Source organism: Urtica dioica, chromosome 7, assembly GCF_054948205.1.
Source record: "Urtica dioica subsp. dioica isolate 48M chromosome 7, U.dioica_male_clone48M_v1_H2, whole genome shotgun sequence".
Classification (NCBI taxonomy): Eukaryota; Viridiplantae; Streptophyta; class Magnoliopsida; order Rosales; family Urticaceae; genus Urtica; species Urtica dioica.
This window is the reverse complement of record NC_142762.1, coordinates 25,334,737-25,354,718: the sequence shown is the minus strand read 5'-3', so window position 1 is coordinate 25,354,718 and position 19,982 is coordinate 25,334,737. Positions and strand designations below refer to the sequence as shown.

Genomic DNA, 19,982 nt, shown 5'->3' with positions numbered 1-19,982 from the left:
AAAGGTTTCAAGAAGTAAGGCAATAACACCATTGTTAGTGATGTGACTTGGTCTCGTTAGAAGAGCCCGGTATCACATCGTCAAAACATTCCTTGACTAGCCAGGAAGCTCAAGCTCCACCCTTTGAAAAATAAAAATTTATCTATGGAAAAATTTCACACAAAAACCTACTTAGAAACTCCGTCCTCCATTGGAAGGCCACCCGTGTGTCTTTTGTAGATTTTTGAATGAGACGTCATATGCCACTTGGAGCTACTTGACACGTATGTCAAATGAAAAACATCTCGGATCTTGTATCCACAACTAGATACAATTGATGTTATTCACTTACTATAATTAGACCTTTTAAAGGCAACTCTACATAAAACTGAATTCAAATCAATAAAATTAAGCATTCCTTCTTATTCAATTTAGTGATTAAATAGTCATTGTCTTGAAACAACTCACAACGTGTGGATAGTCAGGCATAGATTTGCATGACATCTCTTCTCAAGTTGTTTAAAGTAATAGTCTTAATGATAAATTATATGAACCATTTATTTCCATTGATGATTGTTAAGAAAATTCATGTAATTTGGTTATGAAAGATATAGAGTTGATACTCTATAGTTCGTCATGGATATTTTATGAATATATTTAATATGACCAGTGAACTTTTTAAGACTTAGAGTTACAATCATTTACCACTAACACTCTTAAATTATGTATGCATACACTCATATAAACCTTATTCCCGAAATGAGACATGATTTTTAATGACTATTCATCTTCATTTTATGTGTCAATGATCAATGTCCTTCTTAGGAACTATTGAAGAGGTAGTTGGTGAAATGACTTAATCATGTTAAGAGTATAAGTTCTCATAGACATAAAATTCATGAATAAGATTGATGGAATGTAATGTATATCATCTAATGTTTTATTCTTTAATAGTGTGACATGGTAGCTAAATCTCACTAAGAATATTTTTGTTTATTCACAAACAGGAGTTAAATGAGATAATAACTAAAAAAGGTAAAATGATAATTTTATAATTATCATATAGTTAATGATTTTCATGAAGGATAAACATGAAAAGATAATCAATATATCAAATATATGAAAGAAATAATGCATAAAGTAGAAAACTTAAAATATATTAACCGATAGATTTCTAGTGAGTTAGTTAGTGAATTTTAGTAGTTCACTAAAATTGTCAAATATGATATTTAGATTTATCATATAATGGTAAATGAAATAAATTCCATATATTATATTTTAGAATATGGCAGTGAGAATTGATAAGGAAAAAAGAGGATAATTTAATCCTTAATTTTATACATGCCATATTCTTATTAATCTTAAATTAATTAAAATGAATTAATGAAGTATAAAATTGTGATTGGTGGATGACAACATCACACATCACACACATATATTGAAGCTTGGTGAGACCCTTATTTGGCAATGAGAATGTTGATCAATTAATGATAAAATAAACACATGTCATTTAGTTTATTTTTCTTCGTGATAATTAACATGATTTCCTCAAATATGTGCTTCCAACGCCTCAGACACAATGCCCCAAACCCCTCCCAATATTCCCATATATGTCGACGTCGCAATAAAAGTGTTGGTCGACACAAGTGGGCCTCAGATGTCATTTTTCCTCTAATGGTTCACCTTTAGTCGCCACGCTCCCGGTGGACATCGCCGAAGCCCTCAATATTGGAGAGGGGCTTAGCCTAGTTATTGACCAGTGTGACCACTAATTATCTTCTCTCGGAGTGGGTTGTCTATCTTCAAGAGAATCATGAAGCCATAAGTACCAAACGTTAACTAATTCTCAAGGACACGCATCTCATCATCAGGCCAAGCTTAACCCTTAGGGTAGTAAAGTGGCTGATTTAGGCAAGCGAGTATTAAAGACCAAATTATTATTATTATTATTTTTATTTTTTTTTAATGCCGGTGTTTTTGACCGCTTACAAAATATAAAAAAGGGTCAAGCGGCTATATAGCCAAATAGAACTTAAGTTTTTGCAAAATAGCCATAGTTTGTCAACTATAAGCAAACTAGCCAAAGTAAGATTAATCTAGGTTGGATTAAATTTAATCCCAACGAACTATAAAGACATAATGTACGGTTTATGAGGGCTGGATTAAAATTAATCGAGGCAGGATTAAATTTAATGACAATCTGGAAATCGAGGATCTGAAGCAGAACCGAAACATCTCCTTCTTCGGCGAAGCGATTCTTGCATCCTCGACGCTCGCGATGTTCCCGATCGCTCCGTCGATCTTACCTCCCGTCGGACTCTCCGTCACGATGGCGAAGGCGAGGAGATCGACGGAGATTCGGGACTCTCCGTCACGCTACGGCGACGAGGAGGGCTTCCTCGCTGGAAAGGTTCGTCGGACTTTGCCTCCGGCGGCGGTGCCGGCGTTCTTCTTCGAAGTGATGAGTCCAAAGTTGCAGAGAAGAGCTCTTGGAAAAATCTGGCGGCGGTGCCGGCGTTCTTCTTCGTTCTGTGGATTATTTTTTTTTCTTCCTATTAGAGGTGGCTATTTTGCCTAACCTAATGAAACTATGGCTATTTTGCAAAAGCTATAGTTTGAATTGACTAGTTCATGCCATTTTTTCTATAAAAAAAGCAATTAATACTTGAAGCGAAACAATTAATGCCCACATAGCAGCTTTTCTTGATAAGACAATTTGATACACACACAATATATATAGGGAGTAAAAGAAAAAGCTCATTGCAATTTCATCTTTTGGACTTCAAAAGTGGAGAAATATCAAAGCTACATCTCATAGTTGTAAAATATTTGAAACTGGTTTTTTGACCGAAAATTGGACAAAATTATCATTTCAGTCAATTTTTCCATTTTTCACTCACCCCTTCATTGCCACTCAAATTGTTTTTTTTTTTTTTATTTTGTTATTTTTATTATTTCCTTCACATTTAAGATTTTGATGCTAAAAAAAGTGACAAAAAGTACGATTTTTGTTTTTATTTCGTGTTTGAATTGTTGTAGGATAGTTTTTATAATTATTAGAGTGATAATTATATAATTTAGATCCATTATTAGAAAGTTAGGATTTTGAATTTGATTTTTTTTTTCAATGAAATCCGATGAAATTCATAGTTATTTATGATGAAATTCGAAGATTTAAGATGATTTTAAGTTTTTTTTTTTCCGATGAATTCCAAAAAATTCGGGTTATTTACGATAATTTATGATGAAATTCGAATATTTAAGATGATTTTAAGTTTTTTTTTCTAATGAATTCCGATGAAATTCAAAAATTTAAGATGGATTCGGATGAATTCGGATAAATTCCGATGAAATCGGATGAAATTTAATGATTTAATATGGAAAAATAAACTGAAAGGTATTTTTGTCCGAATTTAAGTCAAAAGTCCAATTTTAGATATTTTTCAACTAATGGATCTTGTATTGATATTTATTCACTTCTGAAGTAAAAAAAAATGAAATTTCTCTTATAGAAAAACCTATTTCCAATATTTAGCTAGTTATGTTCATGAAATATTTTTTTTTGGATATATCAATTATGAATGGATATGAAAAAACACACACATGCAAATACTCATCTTCCATTGTTCCACATTAGGTGTAAGTGTTCAAATAGCCATTTTTACACAGTAATGAAGAAAAAAGAAATTAGATGCTTGCTTTACTTACTTTGTGAAAAATATTTTTTTGTCGAATATTTGTATTAGTGTGTTTTAAAAAAATAGAATTTTTTTTCTTTAGACCTTAAAATTTGTCAATCGACTCTGCTATCATCAATGTCTTTTTCTCCTTCTCGTCCCAAGAACTTCAACGAAGTAGCCCACTTTATAGCACATTTTGTATTTTTTTTTTCTCACTTATTCTGTAACTTAAATTTATTGAGTATCACCATATGTAATCTTTGTCATTTATGCAAATCTTTTATTCTATGGTAAAGATTTTTTGTCACGAGTCTCACGACTCACGACTCCCCAACAAAAGCAATAAACCCAAAAAACTGCTTAAAATTGTTCCACTTATCACACAATGTGTGGATCGTCAAAAGTCGACATCGTGTCAAATAGCAGCGCTCTTTATTCTAATAGGAATTAAAGTTTCTTCCAGTAAAAATAAACTATATCTTCGAAATGACTTCCAAATGAGCCAAAAATTAACAAACCTAAAAAAAAATAGGAAAGTATAAAAATAATGTTTTTCAATGATGGTTTACTTTATAATTTAATTTTATTATACAATAAGATTTTTACAAATTATAGACTGTTATTTTATTTTATGGGCATTTAAATTAGTAATCCAATAGTTAACTCTCTTTTTAAAAAATAATCCAAAATTCATTTTATTATGAAAATAGTTCATCAATAAATTAAGATATTTGTAACTAAGTATGCCAATTTAAACATGTGATTTTAGATCTAATTTATGTTTGACAATTTTTAGGACTATAGTCAAATGACTTATGTGACAATAATTAAGGTCTGATTTGCCCTTATTTATTAACAAATTCGTTACTTTCTCTTTCCTATTTTTTTCAAATATTTTTTTTTTGCATTAAAACTTCAAAAATTTCTATCTTTCTCATACGAACTCGAAATTAAGTGATTTCGGATCCTACAAATTCGTGGCGTCGAGATCTTCAAAAATAGACCTATTGTGTTTGATGAAAAATCATGTTTAATGCAACATATTTATGTTTAATGCATCGATCAAATTCTTTTATTTGAAATTGTAGATAATAAACAAAATTATTTGAAGCCTAAAACAATTAACAATTTTTGTCCCTAAATGGAACTATTTTTGGGATATAACTTTGAACGTGTTACGTGTACACTATTGTGATTAACAGTTGAAGAAAGACAATTTCAAAGAGAACAACTCGTTTTGATCGGTTGGAGAGAGAGAGAGAAAGAGAGAGTTTCCATGGAGAGCCGAATATCGGCCTCTCTGGGGCTCACAGCATCAGATCAGAACCAAAGCAGCCAAAGTCTTCATTTCCCCAACCTCTTCACCCACTTCGCCGCCGCTGCCGCCGATGGGACGTCTCTCCCGTTCGCCTCCGCCTCCCTGTCCCTCCGACCTCGCCCTGCCTCGTCGATGCTCTCCGTCCCCGAGCGCGCTCTCATCGGCGCCGCAGCCGGTGGGCTCGCCGGCGCCTTCACGTACGTGTGCCTCCTCCCACTGGACGCCGTCAAGACAAAGCTCCAGACGAAGGGCGCGTCCAGGATCTACCGCAACGCCCTCGACGCCGTCGTCAAGACCTTCCAATCCGACGGCCTCCTCGGCTTCTACTCCGGCGTCTCCGCCGTCGTCGTCGGCTCTGCCGCTTCCTCCGCCGTCTACTTCGGCACCTGCGAGTTCGGGAAGTCGTTCTTGGCGAGATTCCCGAATTACCCCCCAGTGCTGATCCCGCCCACCGCCGGTGCCATGGGCAATATCGTCTCTTCGCTCATTATGGTCCCCAAAGAGCTCATCACCCAGCGAATGCAGGCTGGTGCCAAAGGCCGCTCTTGGCAGGTTCCCATTTTCCAATTCTGCCCCTGCTTCTCTCTACATATTTCATCTTGCGTCCAATATTCGCTTCTTCTTTTTTCTTTTCTTTTTTTAATAAATAGCAAACGGTAGATAAACATCATATATTTTGAGCAGCAGTTCTTTGTAAGAGTTTTTAAGGGATTGAACATTTGATAAAATAGAAGTGATATGTCGAATTTAGACTGAAGTTCCTCAACCAACTTATTACACAGGATTCAGTGAAGTCAGTGTAAATAATATGGCTTGCCAAACTAGTAAAAATTATCATTCCAACATACAACTTGGTTAGTATTTTTATTCAAGTAGTCGCTGAATTGTGACCATTTAACTGATAAAGTTCACATCTTTACCAATGTATGTTTGTTTCGAGTGTTAATTTATCTCAAAATTTGGAAATGTTATAACAGGTTGTTTTGGGGATCCTCCAAAAGGAAGGGGTGTTGGGGCTGTACTCGGGCTATTCCGCGACGCTGCTGAGGAACTTGCCGGCCGGGGTTCTGAGCTACTCGTCTTTTGAGTACCTCAAAGCTGCGGTGCTGAGCAAAAACCCCGGGAAGACCCACTTGGAGCCGATACAGAGTGTGATCTGCGGAGCCCTGGCTGGGGCGATCTCGGCGTCCCTCACAACCCCGCTCGACGTCGTCAAGACCAGGCTCATGACTCAGGACAAGCTCGGGTCCGTCGTCTACTCGGGGGTCTCTCAGACTGTCAGGCTCATCCTCCGCGAAGAGGGTTGGGCCGGCCTCACGCGTGGTGTCGGCCCGCGGGTTCTTCACAGTGCCTGCTTCTCCGCCATCGGCTACTTCGCCTTCGAGACCGCCCGGCTCGCCATCATGACGCACTATCTTGAGACTCACCGCACAAAAACTTGCGAATCCTTCGTAAAGGCTGAGTGAGTTTTGTCAGTCAACTGTTTTCATTCATGTACACAAAATTTTGTTAACTCTTTATTCCTGTGTATCTGTCTTTATATACATACTTGGAATTGGAGTTTTGAGGGTGGTTGTACGGTAAAAAAATTAAACCAATTGCTCTGAGGAGGGACCTTATGATATGATTCAGCAGTTTCCCTTCCTTTTATAATTACCAATTGGTTATTTTCTCTTTCGTTATATGTGCCGCTTTTGGAATATATATAATTATATATAGATAAATATATGTTCTGTTTAATAATAAGGATACAGAACATAAATGGTCTGTTCTTGCATCTCAATGATTGATTGGTCTCCTATGACACGTACTGTAATGAAATGTGCCTGAAAAATCACATTATAATAATCCACACAAAAAAAAAAAAACAAAAAAAAAAAAAACGTTTGTTCCAGTTCCATAGCCCTCTATTATTGTCGCTGTCTGTATTTAAAATATTTTTTGTAACTCTCTGAGAGGGCTGACTAATGAATGGCTCAACAACAGTACTAAACCATTGATTGCTACAGAAGAGACTAGCAATTCGAATGAATACAACATCAAAGGCATTTCCTTTTGGTCAGAGAAAGTCGCTTCTGGGTGTCAGAAAAGTGTCATTGTCGGGAGTGGGGACCTCCTCGGGAAGGAGGGTGCGGAGTCGGAGCCTGGGCTTGCGGGGGGGCAGGGCCGGCAGCGGAACCTCCCCTTTGAGGAGGCGGAGGGCCTCCCTGGCAGTGGGGCGCTTGAGGTGGTTGGGATGCACGCAGGCGAGGCCGACAACGAGCATCCTCTCCACCTCCCGCTCCCCGGCAACCAGCCTCGGGTCCACCGCCTCCCCGAGGCTCCCTCTCTCCCACAGCCCCCACGCCCAGTCCACCACCGAAACCCCGTCCTCCTCCACCGCCCGCCGCCCCGTCCCCACCTCCAAAACCACCACCCCCAGGCTGTACACGTCCGTCTTCGCCGTCGCCACCCCCGAACACACGTACTCCGGCGCCAGATACCCCACCGTCCCCGCCGCCGGAGGCTTCCCCGGACCGGAGACTCCGCCGGCGACCGCGAGCCCGAAATCCCCGAGCTTGGGGTTGAAGTCGGAGTCGAGCATGATGTTGCAGGCCTTGACGTCTCGGTGGACGACCTGCCTCTGGCAGTCCTCGTGGAGGTACGCCAGAGCCGAGGCCACGCCCACCGCGATGTTCACCCTCCGCCTCCACGTCAGCTCCGCCTCGGAGTTGTGGAGGATGTCGTCGAGGCTCCCGTTGGGCATGTACTCGTACACGAGCGCCAGCTCCGACCCCTCGCAGCACCACCCTTGGAGCTGGATCAGATTCTTGTGGCGCAAGCAATTCACCATCGTCGCAAATTCGTTGTCGAAAGGTCGTCGGCTACCACGCCTCGACAAAGAGGCGACCTCGTCCCCGTCTCGGAACCTCTTGATCGCGACCTCTCCCCCGCCGAGCGGGAGAGACCCTTTGTAGACCGTGGCGGAGGCTCCCACCCCGACGATACGGCTCCGGTCGAACCCCATCGTCGCGGCCCATATCTCGGCCAGGGAGAGCCTAGCCGGCACTGCCTTGGTCCGTAGCTGCCGCGAAGCAGAGATCTCCACCCTTGTAAGTCGCCCGAGTTTCCTCTTCCTCTTAATCGCCAAAAATCCGGTCACACCGGTGATCGCAAGAATCGAGACAACAAGCGCGATAAAGCCTCCCACGCCAAGAATCATATCGCCCGGAACCCTCACGTTCCTAGGTGGACTATTAGTAATTGGGTCATTCTTACCCGGATCAGTTGAGTTAGCACGGTTCCTCGTCTCGGGCGTGCAAATGAAGCAATCGCCTTCCAGGAAGTCGTCCACGGGAAGGAGGAGCGCGGAACGGTGATCAAAGGTCTTGAACTTCCACGAGTTGATGACGTGGAGGGACGAGCCGTGGCCGTTGGACCCAGAAAAGCCGACGTACATGGAGTCCTCGAAGCGGTCGGAGAGGTCGAGCTCTGCAACGAGGACGGGGTTGCGGGGCCGGGGCTCGGGGGAGTAGGCGAGCCAGACGCGGAGCAAGCTGGCGGGCCCGCGGTACTCGACCCATGCCGTGATCTCTCTCCCCCCACGGAGGTCGATTCCGAGTTGGGTCAGGTCCGCCGAGGCGGAGGAGACGGGAGCGTCGAGGTCGAGCCCGACGTGGTTGGCGCCGGAGTCCCCGAGGAGAGGGTCGAAGCTGGTGTCGAACTCCACCGCGAAGAAGGCGGCGAATGGTGGGCCCGGAAGCCCAATACGGCCCTTGGCGCCGGCGCCAGAGTCGGGGATGGCGTCCGGGGAGATGAGGAACGCCAGTCCGTCGCCGGCGGAGCAGAGCGGCGACGGCACGATGGAGAACGAGAACGTCGACGAGAAAGAGGAGGTGGTGTTGGTGGAGGGGTCAAGAAACTGGATCGGCCGGCCGTACACGGCTCTTCCCACGCCGTTGCCGTTGTCGGGGAAAGGAAAGAACTCGGTCGTCGTCGTCGATGTCGAATCTGAAGAGGAAGGAAAACGACAAGAGGGGAGTTCTTGGGTGAGGGACACGGAGTGGTTCTGGTCGGAGACGAAGAAAGCGTCGCCGAAGAGAGCGAGGCCGTCATCGTTGGTTTGCCGCGAGAAAGAGTAGGACTGAGAAAAATAGCTGAGGCTTGAGACGTAAAGAAAGAGATTCAAGAAGATGATCGGAAAGGCTTGCATGTTGTCCAAGTTTCTTTAATCTTTTTTATTTTTTTTAATATTTTTATGGGAAACCTTCCTCATTATTTAGAAAGAAAATAAAAATGAATTAAGCGCACTGATTTCTGGAGTGAAATGACATCATCAAGGATCGTCATCAAGATTTTTAGGGCTAGCTGTGGAGTAATAAACTTGTAACTTAATTTTGTTACGTGATATTAATCTTAATTGCAAATAAAAATTGGTAGTTTACTTCATAATTTTATATAAACTATACAAATATTATATGTTTTGTGTTTTTTATCTTATAAAAAATAAATAATATTATTGGATACAAAAAGATACAAGTTTAAAATTAGCCAACAATAGAAAAATGAATGAATATGTTTTTTTGGTGTTAAGATAAAAACGCAGCGGTGTACAATTAATAGCCCTTTCTCATTAGAACTAATAGTTTAAATAAAATTGTGTGTTTTTCGGGGAAAAGATTACAAAGCATTAAAGGCATATAAAATTTCTCATTAAGTGTGTTTTTCGGGGAAAAGATTACAAAGCATTAGCCATATAAAAAAAGCTTTAAAATGGAATTTTCACCTGTATTTAAATTATACTTAACAGGTAAATTAAACTTATTAAAAATGATGAGCATTTATTTCTAGAATTTTGTAATTCATTAGACCACTTCAAACTTGCGATTTTATTTTTGTCAACGTTTTAAAAAGTTTAGAAAAATAGCCAACACACATTAATCTTGATTATGCCCCCAGAGTTTGTAGTCGGTTTAAACAATAATTCAAATTTAAATATTCTCTAATTGTCTATTAATATTAATTGATTTGATATTTGTTTTATAGGAAGTAGTTATTTTTTTTTACTTATCGAGAAAAAGCACATGCTATCATTAGAATATGATAACATACCCTTGATTATGGAAGAAAAACAACTTATGTAGAATACAAAAGGCCTAAATTGGAGTGAATCTAATACTAGGTACATATAATCGTCATCTTATGCACGTTTTTTATAAAGGAAAAATCGAATAGCACATTAACATTCAAGCACTCATAGGGTTCTTTCAACGAGCATTGCTATTCAGCAGCTGAAACAGCGCATCAGCGCTAGTGTTTCTACAATTAAGGAGTGGGCCCCATCAACTTCATAGACCAATAAAAATAATCCACATCAGTGTTGTTTCAGCTGATACCGCTGATGTTAAATATTACCGCTCTTTCAACATACTCATAGTTGGTGGAAAGAATTACTCAACCGAGACCTAATAACCATGACAAAAATTAAATCATCAACATGTATAAATCAACATCTAATAGGAAACCCATAAAAGGAAGGGGATGACGGCTAATCAGTCTCCTATCAAAATCAAGCCATGAAACAAACAATCATAAATTAAATTATTCAGCCAACTTTTAGATGGATAAAAGAAAAGAAACAGAGAAAAACCCCATAAATAACAAAACGATAAACCAAAAAGTACATGACTGAACCATCCTGACAATGTTCTTCTCGAGCACACCAAGACTTGTAGAAGACAACTTACCAACCCAAAATGCTGGTTCTGCACGATGACGACGGAGGAGCGGAGGAGTGGTTGCTCGTCGTTGAGGGTGATGACGGAGATGGCCGTCACCGAGCATTCATCTTTACACCTTAAGACGGCGGTGGTGAACGAGGACAAAGAAGAAGATGACTCCGAGAGAAGCGCCACGACTAAAAGCAGCTGAGAGAAACAAAAGCATATTTGAAAATAAATTCAAAATAAAAAGGTGTCTACACTTGAAAAATAAATAAATTATTGAGTCCGAGCTACGAGGAAGAACCAGAGAAATTGGGGATCGATTTGAGAAGACGAAGAAAAGAAAAGGAATTTTATTTATTGAAAAGAAAGTACAACTCGTAAATAAATAATAGCGTATAACTACTTTACCGACTAAAAGAACAAATGAAAACATTACACGTGTCTTCTTACACGTGAAAGCAAAAAAGAAAACTGACTAAGTAAAATGACACAGTATCCTTTAAAGAGTATGAAAACAACTGAGAGTCCTCAATACTCCCCCTCAAGCGAATACATCTTTGAGATGAAGCTTGGACAAAGCTTGATGCAGTTGCGGAGAGGATAATGGCTTCGTAAACATGTCATCTAACTGATGCTGAGTCCTAACTGGCAAGAGCTTGAATGTTCCTTCATTGACATGATCTCTGACAAAGTGCAAATCTATCTCCAGATGTTTTGTCCGTTCATGAAATGAAGGATTCTCAGCAATATGGATTGCTGACTTGTTGTCACAGTACAATACTGACTTAGACGAAGCTTCTATTTGGAAGTCTTCGAGAAGTTGATGCAGCCAAATAATCTCGCTTGTAGCTGAAGCCATCGCCCTATATTCAGCCTCTGTAGATGAACGAGACACCGTTGACTGGTTCTTAGCTTTCCACGAGACCAATGAATCTCCAACAAACATACAAAAGCCTGTAACTGATCTCCGAGTGTCCTTGCATGTTCCCCAATCTGCATCTACAAAACCTCTGAGCTGTGTTGAAGACTAAGAAGAGTCGAATAGACCAAGCCCTGGATTGGACTTGATGTATCTGAGAAGATGATGTGCAGCTCGAAGATGTTCATCAGTTGGAGCATGAAGGAACTGACTCGGGGCATGTACTGCAAAAGTAATATCCGGCCTTGTAATGGTTAAGTATAAAAGCCTACCAACCAGACTTCTATAATGCTTTGAATCAGGCAAAGCAATTCCAATCTCAACTGTGAGAACTTGTCTTGGATCCATTGGAGTATGTAGTGGCTTTGACTCTATGAACCCATAGTCTTCAAGCAATTGGAGAGCATAATGCCTTTGACTTAACACCAATCCTTAGGATGACCTTGCAATTTCGAGCCCCAAAAAATATCTCAATTGACCCAGATCCTTCAACTTGAAAGTGGAACTTAAGTATGCTTTCACTTCACCAATAGCTTCCAAGGATGGTCATGCCAATATGATGTCATCCACATAGAGTAACATAGCCACAAAAGTTTCTCTAATCCCTCTTGTGAAGAAGGAATAATCTACCTTTGATTGTGTGAACCCAACTGAGACCACTGAGCTTGTGAACTTGACATTCCATTGTCTAGAGGCTTGCTTAAGCCCATAGATTGATTTATGTAGTCGACATACAAGCTTTGATGCTGAATCTTCTTTGTGCTCCTCCTGAAGTTGAAGTCCAAGAGGCAGATCCATATAGACTTCTTCCATCAAGTCTCCATTGAGAAAAGCATTGTTAATGTCCAACTATGTGAGATGCCAATTCTGTGAAGCTGCAAGGGCTATCAACAGTTTCACTGTAACTAGCTTGACCACTGGAGAAAAGGTGTTGACAAAGTCTACTCCTTCTTTCTGATTGTTGTTGGGAATATTGCCCACTTGAAGATAATGAATAAATGATTACTAAATTCGATAACAAGATTACTCTATTAGCATTATATGATTAGTAAGTTGAGTTCTAAACAATTAGAATCAATAACAACTATCTTCCATAGCCTCCGTATTAAACTGAGCCACGTGCTGGGCACCTAAGTTCGGGCGGTGAGCTAAAACGAGGTCGATGACTGATATACGCCAGGAAAGCTATATCTAAAGTCATATATGTGGAACACATAGGTGAAGGCTGATCACTATGTGGGAGCATTCTACACTTGTGGTAAGTGTACGACTTGGACATGTCTTGGTTGTAGATGTGTCGTTTAAGGTTTGTTACGACACACTAACCGATGCCGCTATGATGGTCACAGTGAGACTCGATCTGAATCCTGAAGTGATCATGGACACTGGGTCATGTTACTGAGCTCTTTGACTCATTCGCTAAAAGGCTATCCATGCTAATCACAGCTTATGTCTTGGGAGTCTCTCAGAGCATGATTCGAGTGGGAAGTGATTTACAGATACGGAATCCAGCCTTCCTGAAAGAAGGTTAATGTTCACTCACCTAAGGGTTGATTCCAGAACCGATAGATTGCTAGCACTTTCGAATTAAGTAACGTTCGAATGAATCTTTCGCTGGGAAGCAAAAATGCTTAGGGCTGATATGTATCAAGAGAAGTATAACGAAAAAATTGACTTCTCTTGACACAGGTTGAACCTGGAGGATCTTGATCACGAACTGACTATATCAGTGGACACTCGTCACGATGAGTAAATATAATTCTAGTATTAAAGGAGCGTTCAGTCTTGGCTTACAAAGTGGAGTATTCGACCAAAATTAGACGAATCGATGGAAAAAGAGAAAGGACTATTTCGTCTTTTTCATCGGATTTGTTAAGCTTCTATTACTAGGTCCATAGTCCCCGATTCGGCTCTGATAAAGGCGGATAAGAACTTTCGTATAATAATGTTTATCATTATTAATCTCACTTGATGTAATTGTGATTGACAGCATTAATTATGGAAAACGGGTATTCGCAGAACTGAATAAATATTTATGGTAGAATTGTTTATTTATTGTTTGATCAAGTAAATAAACAATTATTAATTATTTGTTTATTGTTGGACCAAGTAAATAAATGATTAATTGAGTTTTAAGAAATTGGGCCTTGCACACAATGAAAAGTCGAATTAGGTTTTTTGGCACTAGGGATTGCGCAAATCACCTTGGCCGTGTGCCATCAAGTTGGAAAATTCAAAATTGGTATTTACCAATATTTTCTCTTTAGTTGGTTAAATAAAGGAAAGGGAATAATATAAGATATTGTCATATATTCTCTCCTTATTTGAAAGAAAGTATTTAGGAGAATATATGAGAATATATTTAAAGGGAAATAATATATTCTCCATTATTATCTCACTAAATAAAATATTCTCTATTTAAATAGAGAATAATATCCCATAGATATTGATCTGATGGATGAGAGAAAAAGTAGGATTCACTTGTTGAGATTCAATGGCCTAGATTTAATCCACTAGTGTGAACACAATAAAATGAAATAAAATATTCTGGAAAATTCCATGAATATCTCATTTTACTACTATAAATAGGGGTTCATAAGAAGGTAAAATGCAAGCAATTAATTGGTGAAAAATTTGTGCATTCTAGCCTCCCTTGGCCGTGCACTTCTGCCTCTCCCTCCCCTCGGAAATTCGTTTCCATTCTTAGTAAAATAAGAGCGAGATCTCGAAACACCTAGTTTCGTGATCTAGTGAGATAAAGACTGTGCCCACTCATCTTTCTTATTCGTCTCGGAGATTACGTCTCGGAAGACTAAGGTGTCATCCTCGAGTCCTTCATCAAGACGACGCAAGGAGTACGCGATTGGTTTAGGAGCGTTCTGTAGCTGAACCGAAAATCAATGTAAGTATTCGTTTTTCTTCAAATCGGTTGCTTGATAAATATGCTCTCGTGAATTAAATTAATTAAACATAACTAGATCTTGTTAATTATAACCATAATTTAATTAGCTTATGATCAGCGTAATTAATTATTTTTCCGCATTAATATGGTTATATGGGAGAATCATCTTCAACGAGTCGTATCAGAGCGATTATTCGTGTCTGATACGCGCTTGATTCCCCAACAAGTGGTATCAGAGCTAGATGTTATGCTATAACTTAGATCATGTATCGTATGTTAATGATTGTCATGGGCTTTCATTCATTAAAATTGTCTAATTGGATTAGGATTGTTAATTAATGAATGAGTTGAACGGATCGGAGACCTCTGTCACCAAGCCGATAAGAGGCTAAGCTGAGAGGTACTTAAGAAGACCTAGTGTCTCACCTTCTCTACTGGGAGCTTTTCCGTGATGGAATACTATTAGGATAATCAAGACTGGATGTCACGAATTCCTAATCACTAAGCTATATCGAAACATCTATTTTTAAGGGTAGATTAGAAACACTCGAGTTTTTAATATGACTTAGTTAACTCGAGTGGATCACCTAGATTAAAGTTAATGCTAGAAAAATTAAAATACTGAAAGTATATTGAGTCGTAAGGTCTCCAACATTGACACAACACCGTGAGGATGAAAGATCCCCTCGTGACTGGCGGTTTTCTAAACATGGTGGTCAGTTCCATTCGGAAGAGCTTTTCTGATTCCAATACCAAGGTTGTGTCTCTGACGATAGGTGGGAGGGTTGATCTCTGCGTGTACTAGTTACGCTAGTGCGTATGAGCTAGATTTCTTTAACTAAAATGTTGGGTTGACTCATGCATGAACCAACCGGTGGTTTCTCATGTGGCCAAAGATTCCTATAAAATTGGTAGTTAGTGAGCATAGTTATGAAGGTGCATGTACTATGATTGCTCACTAATCTGAGATGGTTCTCATTTTCACTAGGTGCACTCCGTTACGTCACCAGAGTGAAACGGACTGTGGCTATTAGTCGAATTACCTTGGAATATAAAAACTGGGTTCTTTTGATTAGTATTTTATCCCGTGCATGTTTGCATTATAGTTTTTATTTCCTAAATTATATTGATGGTTGTTTCTTTTCATATTGCTAGTAAATGTACTTTTATGTTTTTAGTAATCATGTCGAACCCTATTATGGCCCTGTTGGCGAACGATGTCCTGACTGGAGATAACTTCCCTAAGTGGAAGTCGAATCTCAACATTGTGCTTGTGAGTGAAAGCATTCGCTTTATCCTCACTGAAGACAGACCTCCTCTTCCTGCTCATGGTGCCTCCAAGAACTTGAGGGAGGACTATGACAAGTGGACTACTGCCAATAACAAGGCGGTGGCCTACATGCTCACAAGCATATCTGATGCGTTGCGAACTAAGATGGAAGGGAATGAGACCGTTGTGGAGATCCTTGACTCGTTGCAACAAATGTTTGGGATGCAAAGCGAGCAAGCCCGCATTGAGCTCACCCGTAAGTCCACTAGCACTAGGATGACTGCGGAAACTCCGATGAGGGATCATGTCATGAAGATGACTAACTACTTCACCGAAGCTGAACTCCATGGGGCACAGATGGATGAGGTTACTCAGGTTGGAATAATCCTGAATTCCCTTTCGAGTGACTTCATACAGTTTACGTCCAACTACATCATGAACAAGTTGACGTATGGGCTGTCTCAGCTGTTGAATGAACTACAGACTTTCGAGTCTATCACTCGACATGGGAAGAACAAAGGGTCAGCTCTCTATGCTGACAAGAGTTCTTCGCCTAAAACCAAGAAGAAGTTGACTTCTGGTGCTGAGTCATCTAAGGCACGCCCGGATACTTCAAAGGGGAAAGGTCCCGCTAAGAAGGAAAGGAAGAACTTCAAGAGAAGTGGAAAAGGAAAAGAGAAGAAGCGAGAAAACATTGGTAAATGCCACCACTACAACACTGAAGGCCATTGGAAGATGCATTGTCCTTTGTACTTGGCTGAGCTTGAGAAAAATAAGAAGAATGCTGGTATGGTACCTTAAAATTCATGATTAAAGATATCCTAAAATTTTTTTGAGGATAATTATTCATGAGCATACTTCTTTTCTTGTTGCAGAGCAGATCTGATGGAGCACACATATGTAGACGAGCTTGCTAAACAATGTCGGATTCAAGCCCGAATTGTAGAGAAGCTCATGCTCCGTTTGAAGATCTAATTTCCCGCTAGTTTTATTACTTTCATTTTTGGATTTATTTTTGAACATGGGATGTGTCATTTAATAATCCGAGGTTTTCTGGACTGTAGCCTTTATGGTTATTCCAGATAGGATGAATCTTTCTTTCTTTATGTTTTATTACATTATTTATGAACACATGGTTGTGTCTTTAAATATTTCCTTCTATAATTGTATTCCTTGATTGCTTTTATGATATTTGAATATGCATCAATGCTTATGTCCTTATGAAAAAGATATAGAATATGAAGGTCACGTTTTTTCCGTTCGTATGCTATATAGAAGCACAATAAATAAATATAAATATTTTCTAAGTTATTATCTCTGTTAGAATTTAATTAGCTTTTATTGCTTCATTAAATTCTTATGTTGAATATGTTTTATTGTTTAAAAACTATTTAGAGCTTTGAAAGCGTCTAAATAATTATTACCATTATTCGACAATGACTTGTGCGAATAATAAGTAATAAAGGAGACACAACTAAAAGTTAGTGTTGATGATGAATTAAATTAGTGGGAGCTTCCTTAATTGGAACCTAGTCACTAATATTCGTATTGATTGAGTGGGAGCATTCTTGAATGGAACCTAGCCACTCTAGATTTATTGATTGAGTGTGAGCATCCTTAATTGGAACCTAGCCACTCTAAAATTCAATAATCGAGTAGGAGCGTCGTTAGTTGGAACCTAGCTACTCTTATTCATTGACACAGTGGGAGCTTCCATAAATGGAACCTAGTCACTAAATAACCAATATTATTGAGTGGGAGCATCCTTAATTGGATTCTAGTCACTATTGTTCAAAAAAGAGTAGGAGCTTTCTTTAATGAAATCTAGCCACTTGTCGTTCAATAAATAGCAACATCCTTCATATGATTAAACTCATCATTGAAGATGGCATCCTTAACCGGAATTTATATGCTATTATTCAATAATTAAAGTGGAAGAGTAATCAATGATTACCTTGCCACATAAATCAATGAATTGAAACGAAGGATAATTTTGAATTATCTTGTCGTTAAAATCAATAACCTAGTAGGAGCATCCTAGAATGGATCCTTGTCACTCTCATCAACAATAAACTTTCCTTAAATGGAAAGACATGATCTTGAGATATCACTCTCGATCAAACTAACTTGTCTGAAAGTTATTAGCCCATATTTAATAGATTTACCTGTTAAGCTATTAGCTTAAAGGAATAGAGAGATCTATAAAAGGATTAATGAAATGGTTTAAGCTTTAATAAGCTATAAGGTAAGGGATTGAGCCCTTAAGGAGAGACATTATCATCAATGATTCTCTTCTTTCTGATACCACAAACCACTTCATTTGGGATCTTCAAAATTGAAGATGAACTGTCCTTTGAGGATGAAGTTCCAATAACATAAAGACATGGATCGAAGTAGTTATACTACTAAACCTTTTGAAATATGAAAGGTAGATCCTAAGTACTTAACAAACTAATCAATGATTGTACATGGATGTTTGTTATAATCAATATTTTGAGAATGATCGATAAGTGTAGCTCCTAAACAAGTGTCATGAATAAAGTCATTACTATTATAGTTCTAGACCTCATTATGACACAAGTAAATTGACTGAGCTAACTGTTTCTAAAATTAAATTTAGAAACGACATGCTCGTTCCATTATGTCTCAAACATACTTATTGATATAAGCTATGAGCTCAATGTTGAGGCTATTGACATTGTCTTTAAAAAAGGACTAATAATTAGACGTTAGACAATGTCGTATTTCCGAGAATAACTACATGTGTTGTAAACACTGTAATTTCTGGAAATAGTGAGATACTTAGTTATTTAAATATAATAGATCCTCAAAGTCCTGTGTATATATTGAATATGAACACGACAAACAAGGATCAAGAATAAATAACCAAGTAATGGAAATAGGTCAATAAAGTTCTTATTTAAACACGCTCAATAAATCACACTATAGTAAATGGTGATGAGGTCAAACCATGCAATGGTGCAACCTGTTTTGGCACCAAAGGGATGTACACCTTGATAGGGAGACTTGTTATCTTTAGATATAAAGTCTGGTGTATAATCTAAAGGTATGCGAAGTGTTAATTTGTTCTAAAGTAAATTTATTTACTATGAACAATTTGACTTGACCTTAAATGGTAAGTCAAACATCACTTGCAAAAATGCATGAACTAGAATAATATGAAAATGGGACATATGTCAGATCGACATAAATGATAGAGTATAGATAAAAGTGGGAATCCATATGATGGGAATCTCAATCCTGGGTCAAAGTCTAAACCGTCTATAATGATGGCAAAGAATTAAATTGGCTGAAGGAAACTTATCTTCTCTGGTCAAAGTGGGAGATTGTTGGGAATATTGCCACTTGAAGATAATGAATAAATGATTACTAAATTCGATAATAAGATTACTCTATTAGCATTATATGATTAGTGGGTTGAGTTCTAAACAATTAGAATCAATAACAAATATCTTCCATAGCCTCCGTATTAAACTGAGCCACGTGCTGGGCACCTGAGTTCGGGCGGTGAGCTAAAACGAGGTCGATGACTGATATACGCCTGGAAAGCTATATCTAAAGTCATATATGTGGAACACATAGGTGAAGGCTGATCACTATGTGGGAGCATTCTACACTTGTGGTAAGTGTACGACTTGGACAGGTCTTGGTTGTAGATGTGTCGTTTAAGGTCTGTTACGACACACTAACCGAGGCCGCTATGATGGTCACAGTGAGACTCGATCTGAATCCTGAAGTGATCATGGACACTGGGTCATGTTACTGAGCTCTTTGACTCATTCGCTAAAAGGCTATCCATGCTAATCACAGCTTATGTCTTGGGAGTCTCTCAGAGCATGATTCGAGTGGGAAGTGATTTACAGATACGGAATTCAGCCTTCCTGAAAGAAGGTTAATGTTCACTCACCTAAGGGTTGATTCCAAAACCGATAGATTGCTAGCACTTTCGAATTAAGTAACGTTCGAAAGAATCTTTCGCTGGGAAGCAACAATGCTTAGGGCTGATATGTATCAAGATAAGTATAACGGAAAAATTGACTTCTCCTGACACAGGTTGAACATGGAGGATCTTGATCACGAACTGACTATATCAGTGGACACTCGTCACGATGAGTAAATATAATTCTAGTATTAAAGGAGAGTTCAGTCTTGGCTTACAAAATGGAGTATTTGACCAAGATTAGACGA

General features: G+C 39.1%; 2 protein-coding genes across 2 annotated transcripts; one reads left to right on the top strand and one right to left on the bottom strand.

The window, feature by feature from the left end:
• Nucleotides 1-4,833: 4,833 nt before the first annotated feature.
• On the top strand, nt 4,834-6,654 carry MFL1 (Mitochondrial substrate carrier family protein). The gene is made up of 2 exons (XM_089620514.1): nt 4,834-5,529; nt 5,955-6,654. The coding sequence occupies exons 1-2, from the start codon at nt 4,936-4,938 to the stop codon at nt 6,441-6,443; spliced, it is 1,083 nt and encodes a 360-aa protein (XP_089476640.1). The 5' UTR covers nt 4,834-4,935; the 3' UTR covers nt 6,444-6,654.
• Nucleotides 6,655-6,778: 124 nt separating this feature from the next.
• Nucleotides 6,779-11,541, bottom strand: LOC149390530 (Concanavalin A-like lectin protein kinase family protein). The gene is made up of 3 exons (XM_089619795.1): nt 11,236-11,541; nt 10,708-10,892; nt 6,779-9,182 (listed from the first exon to the last, which is right to left on the bottom strand). Exons 1-3 carry the CDS (start codon nt 11,539-11,541, stop codon nt 7,037-7,039), a joined length of 2,637 nt encoding a protein of 878 aa, XP_089475921.1. The 3' UTR covers nt 6,779-7,036.
• Nucleotides 11,542-19,982: the final 8,441 nt, after the last annotated feature.